Below are 10,923 nucleotides of genomic sequence, written 5' to 3'. Positions count from 1 at the left end.
GGGACAACTGGAGCTCTCATACACGGCTGGTGGAGTGCAAACTGAAACCACTACTTTCTAAATTGTTTGATATTATCCAGTTAAGTTTTACAAATACGTAACAAGCAATTTCACTGCTAGATACAAACTTAGCACATGAGCATATGTGCTACAAAATACAAAAATACTCACAGCAGCATTATTCCCAAAAATTGGAAACAAGTCAAATCTCCATCAGTAGTAGCTGGTTAAATTCTAGTATATTTATAAAATGGAATACTACACAGGAGTATAAAATGGAATACTACACAGGAGTCAAAACGAATCAATGACAGCCTCACACATTATAGCTGTATCTCCAAAGCAATGTTGAATGAATAAAATACCAACTCTTGACTTTGAACAATTTGATTAATCTCTTCATTTACATCTCCCAGATAAAAATTTGTATATCTTGGGGATGTGGTGAGGACTAAGTGGTATGATGCATTTCAAGTGCTTAATCAATATTAGCCATTATTTATTATTATGTTCTTTCTGTAAATTAGCATTAAAGAATGGTGCAGAGCACTTATTGCGCCATCTAACGCCCCTAATATTCTCCCCCAAATTCCTTCCTCTACCTTTTCACAATGGGGTCTCGGTCTTTTTAAGAAGTCAACCATAACTAGGGAAAGAGGAATGCTGGGAATAACTTCTCAGCTCAATACTGGAGCATGATGGGAAGGGGCGGGGCATAAAGCAGCGCATGCGCCGCTGTTCGCGCGTTGTGCTTGATGGATCACTTGGAAGAATCTCAATAAGAAAAGATAATTCTTTTTTTAAGAATCCGGTGCGGATTCTTGGGTCCTTTTATTCCTTTTCCAGCCTGTTACCCTGCAGTAGCTAGGCGACTAGAAGGTAAGCGCGTTGGGTGGCTGCGGGAGGGGCTGTGCGGGGCGGAGTCACACCACGTGATGGGGCGGGAACCGGGTGGGGGCGGTGCTGGACGGACTGCACGGGTGACGCGGTGCGGGTGATCGCTGCAGGGAATGACTGGCGTTTGCGGGTTGCCTTTTCTCTCCAACCGTGCAACGTTGCAGTGTTTGTACTCGGTGACGCGCGTGGGAATTATTGGTGGGGAGGAGTTTCCGAGCGTTTACGATGCTCGAAGGAGAATTGATCGCTTATAGATTGTTATAGCTGTGGCAGGTGGACCGAAGTTCTCATCTCTTATTCCGCGCAGGCTTTGAAACCAGTTGTCCATTCCAAGCCTGGCTTGACTTACCTGAAGACAGCTTAGTGGAAATACCTTTTTGCGTCAAGTTTCCTACGTCCAGTTTAGTATGTTTACTATTATAGGGAGGGAAGTCTGATGAATGGCAAATAGAATTTCTTATTTACAGGAAGGCGAAGTGAATCAGAGTTCAGAAGGTCTCATTCTTAGGCATGCTCCCATGGAGACCTTGAAAAGTGCAGGTGGTCCCCTTAAAGTAAGGAGTACCTATTGTTCACCTGTGATAGCATCTTAGATGAAGAAATGGGGCCCTTATGGAGGCCTCCATTAAATGCTGAATTAGAGGTGGGGGTGGGGAGCTCAATGTGCCCTGCTTCGAGAAATAAAAAGCTGAGGCGGGTCTCCTAATTGTCATGGAGTCCAAAACTGTTTCTGAGTCATGTCTTCTAAGGGCTTGCTAACTTCCTTCCATTCCTTGGTCTACAAGTCTAATTCCCTCTGTAACTTTCAAAATGTAAAAGACCAGGGTACTTGTCTATAAAGATATTAGGGAAGTGGGAGCTATTGCCAGAAAACACTTTTCTTATGTGAAGGTAGCTACTAAAGGAGTGGAAGGCAGGAAGAAAGGAGAATAGAGTTCGTCATGGCTCCAGAAAATATTTTTTCCCCAAATGCTCAACCCTAAATCCTTGTTCTTAACACAAATCTTTTAATATACGTAAGCATGAAAGAGAAAAAAAAGAATAAACACGAGTACCACCCTTTATGTTGTGTTTTAGGATCCCAGCTGTCCCTTACCTAGAAGAAATCTATTAATTTAGACTGGGGAATTCCTTTACATAAAAAATTAGAATGAAAGAACCTTTGGAGGGTGAATGTGGCAAAGCAATGGCACCACAGCAGGGCCTTCTGGAGGAAATTAAAGAAGAACCTGACAATGCTCAAGTAAGAATTTCACTTTACTTAACATGTTTTATTCCTTCTTTTGTACCTAGTGAACTGAAAGTTTTAGTTAGGTAGTTTCTAGTTTGTATGTTAAAACAACCCAAACTGACTTTTTTCCCTTGTTGGATGGGTAAATCAGTTTTTCTGCTCTTTGAATGAAAAAAGATCTTGGTAACTACATGATACTTCATTTTGTAAAAAGAAAGTAGTATATGTAATCATTTTTCCATGCTTGGTACCTTTTTTAAAAAAAAATTATCTTGTATCTGACAGTAGTTTCCCTTCATTCTCTTAAGTGTTGTGGTCTACCCTGTGCCAGGGGATCCAGAAAGGGACCTTGGTCCCTTCCCTCATAGAGCTCACAGGTTAGTAGGGGAGATAGACATTACACAAGCAATTGATCAAATAATATATAATTATAAACTATGACAAGTGCTCTGGAAGCAAAGCATAAAATGGGGAATCTGACCTAGTTTTGGTTGGGGGCAGAGGCTGACTAGGAAAGGTTTCCCTGAGGGGAGGATCTCTGAGCTGAATTATGAAGAATGAATAGACTCGGCAAAGGCAAGAGAAATGTTGCAGACAGAGGGATCTGCATGTAGGAAAGTCCAGAGTAGGAAAGGTGCTTGGCTCTTTTGAAGAACTACAAGACCAGTGGGCCTGGAACAGAGAGGTATGAAATGATGATGATGATGGTGATGACGATTATAACAACAGTGCTAGTAGATGGCATTAATATATCAATATGTAATATATATCATAATGACATGTTAACTTATTCATACTTATAAGTTATGCCTATAAGTATTATATGCTTAGGTTGTACCAGCCACCATTCTCACAACCATATCATCCCCATCTTACAGATGAGGAAACCAAAGTACGAAGAGGTCAAGCAGTTTAACCACAGATCACAGGTCATAAGTGACAAAGACTGGGTTCAAACTCAGGTAGTCAGACCATAGAGCCTATGCTGTCTTGCTACTAGAATGAGGCTCTGCATGTAATTTGAGGCCAGATTATGCAGGATCTTATGGACCTTGTTAAGAATTTCGGTCTTTTTCTTGAGAGCTATGGGAAGCCATTGTAGGGTTGTAAGTGGGAGAGTAAGTTAAACATGTTTGGAAAGAGCACCTGACTACCCTTTAGGGGACCCAGGTTGAAAATTTATGGAGGTCAGTGTGGAGAGACTAGTTAGTTGTTTTGGCAAGAAAATTACTCATTTTTCTTTTCGGACAGTTTTAGTTTACTTTGTAGTTATTAGCTTTATTTCATAAACAAAGCCATGTTACGAATATAAATAATGATATAAATAACAAAATAATAAATAACGATATTTTATTTTTCAAACCATCTCAAAGCCAGTGTTTTTCCAGGACAGGAATGCAAATTGGAGGTTGTCTCACTCAACTTTATGCTTTTCTAGAGTGCTGTGCTGAGAAGGGGTCTGAGGAGCATCTACAGAGTGAGGGGTTGGGGATGGTGGCATCTGTGACCCTTAATTTTCCTCCATATGAGAGATTCTTCCTGCTCTTCTGCCAAAGTAACCATATGTTTGTCAGGTTTGGTGGATTCTACTCTTTTTCTTTTAATTTATTTTTTTGTTCAAATACATTTGTCTCCACCTTCCCCCCATGGATTCTACTTTTTAAAGTATTTCTTTGACTTTGTCTCTTTTCCTTCCTATTTCATTATTTTCATTTGGACTTTTATGACAATTTCCTACTTCATCCTTTTTCCTTCAGTCACAGTCCTCATCAAAACACTGTATAGTAGCCCTGGCTGGTGTGGCTCAGTGGCTTGAGCACTGGCCTGTGAACCAAAGGGTCACCGATTCAATTCCTAGTCAGGGCACATGCCTGGGTTGCAAGGCCAGGTCCCCAGGGTGGGGCATGCGAGAGGCAACTACACATTGATGTTTCTCTCCCTCTTTCTCCCTCCCTTTCTCTAAAAATAAATAAATAAAAACTTAAAAAAAAACCCCACTGTATAATGATGATATTGTCCTCTATAGATCTGTTGACATTAGTCCCTTTGAAACCCTGCCTCCTCATATATGATAAAGCATAAACTGTTTAGTGTGACATCCAAACTATCCATGTTTAACCCTTGGTTTCCCTCTTCAGTATCATCACTCACCCTTCCCACTTTTCTAATCTGTGCTCCTGCAGACTATTAGCATTTCAGTCTAAAATACATCATGTTGAGTTTTGTTACCTTACTTTTGCACATGCCGTTTCTTCCGCCTGTGGGATCCTAAACTAGATAGCCTGGCAAAATTTTTCTCTTTTAAGATATAGTATAACTGTCACTCAGGGGTGAAATTAATTATTCTTTTTTTCCTATTGCATAGTGGGTTAGATAATATATTTTATAGATAAGGAAATTGAAACTAGGAAAGATTAAATACCCTGTTTGAGCCAAGATCACATCTATTTCTGTCTGCTGTCAGAACCCATAGTCTTCTCTGTTGTGTTATGTTTGCTGTGCTGGGTATTGGGTGTATAGATGTGGAAAAACAAGTATGTCACCTGTCCATGGTGGACATGGTCCTTTCACTCGAGTGTGCATATCCTTTCACTCTAGTGTGTTTAATGTTAGACATTAAACAGATTATCACCAAAATTGATATGAAATGATGTATTATCATAGGTGCTATGAATAAAAGGGAGATGTGAAAGACTTCAGCAGAGGAACTTAATTTCAATTGGGGGTCGAGGCTTGACTTCCTTATAGTAATTATGCTTTTTGTATTGGTACATCTATAGGTGAGATAGCATGGGTTTTGGAACAGAGATACTTGGGTTTGATTCCCATCTGTGCACTTAGTATTTTTGTGACCTTGGACAAATTGCTGAATATCTCTAAGCTACACTTTCCTCATCTATTAAAAAGGAATCATATAATTCCTACCTTATAGGCAATAGATCATTTGGTGCCAGAATATAGATCATGGGAAGTGGTAAATTTATGCAGTGGTTCCTACTTTTTGGCATTTAATAGTTAAGAGAAATTTCAGAAGTAATGTTGGGACCTGATATGTCAGTCATTTATTTTCGCTTTGTTTAGGGAGATAAAAAAATACAACTACCAGCCCTGGCTGGGTAGCTAAGTTGACTACAGTGTCGTACAAGTATGCTAAGGTTGCTGATTCCATCCCACATACAAGAGATCACCAGTGAATACACAGATGCTTGGAGCAATGAATCAGTGTTTCTTTCTCACTCTCTCTCCCCTCCCTCCCTTTTCCCCTTCCTCTCTCTCTCTCTCAAATCAATAAAAATAAAAATTAAAAAAATACAACTACCATATATTAGCACCATTATTTCAGAAAAGTGATACCGTTTTTAAAAAGCTTTTTATTTTAAAAACTTTTTATTTTGAAATATGTAAGGCTATTTTGACACCCCTCTTACCCCAAATAATTAGGATGGTTGTGATCTCAGAATAAAGACAGTCTTTTACAAGATAGGTATATGTATTTAAAAATTTTTGTTTCATGATTGTATTTTATTTTAAAGAATTTTAAAGAATAAGTAAAGGGTAAATCTGATTGGGGTTCTGATGAGTTTATATATAATGAGCAGATTGTATTGAAACTTGTGTTTTTTCTGCTGTTAACAGACATGACAACTTATAAATCTCTTGACTAAAATTACTAATTTTACAAACTATTAGTTATTCAGGTTGAATTTAATTTATTGCTCCCTTATAAACACAACCTTAAAAAGGGTAGTGTTCAGCATTGAAAAGCTGTGTATTACTCATATATGAAGACTATGTTTTCAGAATAGATAAAACCATAACAAAAAATTTTCCAATTCTGAAAGATCCTTTTTATAAAAATTAAATCTTTTCTAATAACTTTTAAAATTTTGACTTGAGGTAGTTGTGAAGGTGATAGCAATTAGAATGTAGAAGAGATGAACATGACAGAATTATTTTTTACTTGAATTTCTCGTTTACTCAGATACTAACACTATATTCATTTCTTTCTCTTTTTTTTTTTCCTTTAAGGAGTATGGACATGCCCCAAAGCCAAAAACTCAAGAAAGTGAACTGAAAATTAGTGCTGTGTTTTCAGTCAGTGACAGTCCTCTTGGTAAGAAATAGAACTGCAAAAGTTAATTACAATTAATATTTGTTATATTCTGTCTAGTAGAATTTAGGGAAGACACTCCTCGTGTAAATTTTGTCTTCCTTTGATAAAGCAGTGCTTTTCAAACTGGGCAGCTGGTCTTGACCAGCATTTTAAAAATGGAATAGAATAAGACTATATCGGAGTGTGATAGGTGTAGTAAGGAAACATTATTTCATGAAACTACTGTTTTAGGTATTAAGTTATATTCACACGTGTGCACACATGCACACACGCGTGTCCTGGTTATAATGTGAAATGTAGTTTTTACTATGGGTCATGGTTAAAAAGTTTGAAATTCCCTGAAGTGCTTATTGCTTCATTCATGTTGGATTTTAAGACTGATGGGGTTGTCCTAAAAATAGAGAATATGTATGTGTTTGTGTTGATACTAAAAGAAATTTTCTTTTTTTTAATAGCCCAACAGTTGACCCCAGCCTTTCAGTTTCCTCTGGTATCGCCTGGCCCAAGTAGATTGCTTTCTTCAGTTCCAGCTATAGCTTTGCAGATTGTTTGTTTTGGCTGTAAAACAATGCTTTATAAGGGGCAAACCGCGTATCATAAGACAGGATCCACTCAGCTCTTTTGCTCCATGCAGTGCCTCACCAGATATTCTTCACCCGTCTGCCTACTACCTCCTTCCAAGAAAACCTGCACAAACTGCTCAAAGTATAAAATTCTTAATTATATTCCCCTTTTACTTTTTTCATGTGTATATAGTTCAGTTCAAACATGCCATTGCTACTTTAAATCTCTTTATAGCACATATCTCTGGGAATAGCTTTTTAGGTAATTGAGAAATTTGCATATTCTAAAGTTTTGTAACATTAAATAAATGACTTGATGTTAAAAGTATTGTCTAAACCGGTTTTCTTTATCTTTCAGTTTCAATTTTACAATGGAAAGAAATAACAAATGATTTGTGGAAATTGTAGGACCACACATATAAACAACAACCATTCAGAATTATTTATGTTTCATGTTATTAAAGTATAGAGTAAAATAATGTCACTCAGAATAAAATAGTATAGAAAATTATTTAATGCTTCAGAAGGTAAAAACTAAGTGGCCAGAAATATAATGGGTGTATTTCTAAAAAAATCCTTGCGAGCTTTTTTGTTGGGGAATCATTGTTGCTTTAAATAATGCATAGATTCATAAAGAGAAAAATAGCAACAAAGTCACATAAACTTCTTTTTCTACCTTAGTACCTTTGCAGATTTTGGCATGTTTTGCTTATTCCTTGGTAATCTAATTCTAGGAAAACAGTGTGTTGTCAGTAGTCACTGATTCAGAGCAAGAAAAGTTAAGAGCTTGGTTTTAGGTCATGGCTCTATTGCTCATTGGCAGTATGACTTTGGGCTAGATATTTTATTTTTCTAAGCCTCAGTTTTTTCCTTGGCAAATAGTATGTACTTCCTCAGATTTTAAAGAGAATGTTAGCAGAGGGCCTAGCATATAGCAAATGGTTAGTAAGCAGGATCTTACTATTTTTAATAATAAAATTAACATTATAATGTACACTTAACACAATTTATAAACCCCTGTTTTTGTCTGTGGAGATATAGGACAGTTTCTTTATTTGCTTGGTGTGTTGGCCTTAGATATCTAAAAGTAGATCCTGTAAAAATGGAAATCTCCAATTGAAAGTAAAGAGGAATTTTAAAATATTTTACTTAGACATCAAAATTTAGTTCTAAAATGCCCTTTTAAAATCTTTAACTTTTTTATGTCATTCTCATGAAGCTGATTTGGAAGAGTAAATTTAGTTTTCTATTTTTAGATATTCTGTTTCAACATGTCAAATATCAAATGAAAATGCATTATAATTTAGAGGACATAACACAGTTTATACATCCAAATGTATATATCTCTAACAATGTCATTTGTGTCGGGGACTTTTTACCTGCTCTTATTCAAAAACCTTTTAAATCTCTTGATTTGGCCTTACCTTCAGAGCCTATGAAACATTCCTTTAGACTAAGTTATGTGACATCTTTTTAGCATGGGTTTGATTTTTGCAAATTTCAAGTTATTTGATACCTTATCAGGTGACTATCATAATTAAGCTGAATCATACTGTTAAACATGCTATTTGGCTATAAAATTAGAAAGTTGTTCTCAGAATTCTTATAAATTAAAAGAGTAACTAGAAAAAGTAGTTTGAGCCATGTTGGAAGATGTATAGTTTTAGATAAACGTTAAGGTGTAACATTTGTATGCATAAGGTTTAGAATGCATTTATATTTATATGCACAGATTTTCATTAAAGGCATACTCATTGGTTTACTTTTTTATATATTATGCCACTGATGGATTCACATTATTAAATAAAATTCTTCATTGCTCTGTAAATAAAAGAGAAAAATCACTTAAAAGTTAGTAAATATATAAGCATTTCCACTTGGTTTCTACAATTCACTGTTGCATTTTTAAGGATAGGTGAGTCTTAGAAAGTTAAAGTACTATATTATTGTTGTTCTTTCATATTTTACCATAGAACAGTTCTGTATAGTCAAGTTACAGGATGTGAGGCGGAATGGTGAAATGATTAATTCCACAGACTAGAATCTGACTGCTGGGATTTGTATTCTGGCTTCACTGTTTATCAGCTGTGTGACTTTGACCTTTCTGATTTGGTCTCCTAGTCTACAAAATGGCAATTATAATAATACTCACCTCATAGAGTTCTTGTGACAATTAAATTGGATAATTTGAGTAAAGGGAACAATGTCTGGCACATAGTAATTAGTGCAGATTATTACAATATATGTTATTGCCATTAACTTTTTTTTTTTTTTACTTTGTGGCCTGAACTAGTGTTTCTAATTGATGACTATTTCCTTCAGTTTTTGTGCTTGTTGGAAGAATGGCATATTTTAGTCTCTGTTTTTACGGTAGGTGCTTATTGCAACAATGAACTCAACTCTAGGTTTCTCACACAACAACTCAATTATTTGTGTCCTTTTGTCTTAGTCTTGATTCTGTCCTCTGATACCACGCCTTAATAGTCCTTGTGTCATGTTTCTTTGCTCTCTTCAGTTATAGCTAAATTTTATAGATCATGCTAATTTTTAGATTACCCTTCAGTAGGTCACTGTTTCCCAAATCTTACATTTAAATTTATTTTTTTAAAAATTTATTGTCTCATTCATATTTTACTCTTGGCAGCTATTGGCTAGGAAGAGGACAGGTGTTCCATGGTCTGGTGTCGTGGCACGGCCACTTACTCCATAGGCCCCAGGGAATGGAACTTGGGTGGAGCTGTAAGCTTCACTGTTTTTGTCATGGGATCCTAGCTGGATATATTTTAAAAATAATTCTTTTTCCTGCATCTATAAGTTGGGTATTATAAACTCCATTTTATACATGAGGAAATTGAGATAGTAATTGCCTCACTCATTGCCACTCAGCTGAAAAGTAACAAAACTAATCATTAAACCGAGGTCTCCAGATGCCTTGTGCAGGGTCATCCATTTTCTACGATACAATAGCTGCCCTTAGTAAATGCAGTTATTTTAGCTCACAAAGAGGAAGAAATTACCATTATGAAGAACACATTTCATTTTGCCTTTGTTATTTATTTTTAGAGACATTTTAAATCCAAAGAATGCGATCACAGCCGGATTTGAAAATTCCTCTCCTAGCAAAGATTTCTGCAGCCAATCATGCCTTTCTTCTTATGAGCTAAAGAAAAAGCCTGTCGTTACCATATATACCAATAGCATTTCAACTAAGTGCAGTATGTGTCAGAAGAATGCTGATGTAAGTTACGTTTTACCTCTATTGGGGTTCTGCTCAAAGATCAAGAGATTTTTAACTAGCTCTTCTTATTTTGTATGTGTATGTGTTTTTATTTCCTAGATTCGATTTGAAGTTAAATATCAAAGTGTGGTTCACGGCCTTTGTAGTGATGCTTGTTTTTCAAAATTTCATTCTACCAACAACCTCGCCATGAACTGTTGTGAGAACTGTGGGAGCTATTGCTATAGTAGCTCTGGGCCTTGCCAGTCCCAGAAGGTGTTTACTTCAACAAGTGTCACAGCATATAAGCAGGTATGGGTATCAGTCTGTTGCGTGTAGTTAGACTCACCCCTTCTGAAGTGGCTGTGCTGGGATGAAATGCACAATAAAAAAGACTGAGCTCTGCCCCTCAGTTGATGCTGTAAGAGTCGATTGTGGTAGTGAGATGGTATATGCGAACTAGATCATTTTTTAGGATTTCTTTCATGGCCAGGAATTCGCACATGTAATTTCATGATTTGCTATATATGAGTCTGAAGTCTGTTGTGATATATTGCTATGTATGAGTCTGAAGTCTGTTGTGATATATTGATAAAGAAAATCCTCATATTATTCTAAATAAACTTATGACCAGTCACGAAATGATAAAATGAGTGAACCTAAAGCATATCTTTTCCTTTTAGAAAGTATATTTTTTAATGTGTTTTGGAATGAATTGTAATTATCTTGACAACATTGCATTGTTAGAATACTTTAGCTAATTTATTATTTATTATAATGAATAATGGATTCATTTGGTGACTAAATATATCAATTTTTGTCAATTTAATTATTGTTACATGGTTTGGGATCTTTAAAAAGTATTTAAAAGTTGTAAGTTCTAATTAAAATTTTTTTAGTT

General features: G+C 36.0%; 1 protein-coding gene across 1 annotated transcript in view; it reads left to right on the top strand.

Annotated features, from left to right (window-relative positions):
- Positions 1-1,016: 1,016 nt before the first annotated feature.
- ZMYM6 (zinc finger MYM-type containing 6) overlaps positions 1,017-10,923 on the top strand; it is a 40,438-nt gene continuing 30,531 nt past the window's right edge. Inside the window, exons 1-6 of the mRNA XM_054571945.1 lie at positions 1,017-1,062; positions 1,975-2,140; positions 6,158-6,242; positions 6,698-6,947; positions 9,869-10,043; positions 10,143-10,334. Coding sequence (XP_054427920.1) covers positions 2,048-2,140; positions 6,158-6,242; positions 6,698-6,947; positions 9,869-10,043; positions 10,143-10,334 — 795 coding nt within the window. The 5' untranslated portion in view covers positions 1,017-1,062; positions 1,975-2,047. The remainder of the gene's footprint in view (positions 1,063-1,974; positions 2,141-6,157; positions 6,243-6,697; positions 6,948-9,868; positions 10,044-10,142; positions 10,335-10,923) is intronic.

Source organism: Pteronotus mesoamericanus, unplaced genomic scaffold (genome assembly GCF_021234165.1).
Source record: "Pteronotus mesoamericanus isolate MK-2021 breed Mesoamerican mustached bat unplaced genomic scaffold, CSHL_Meso_final contig_221, whole genome shotgun sequence".
Lineage (NCBI taxonomy): Eukaryota > Metazoa > Chordata > Mammalia > Chiroptera > Mormoopidae > Pteronotus > Pteronotus mesoamericanus.
The sequence above is the reverse complement of the archived record's forward strand: the minus strand, read 5'-3'. Positions and strand labels throughout refer to the sequence as shown.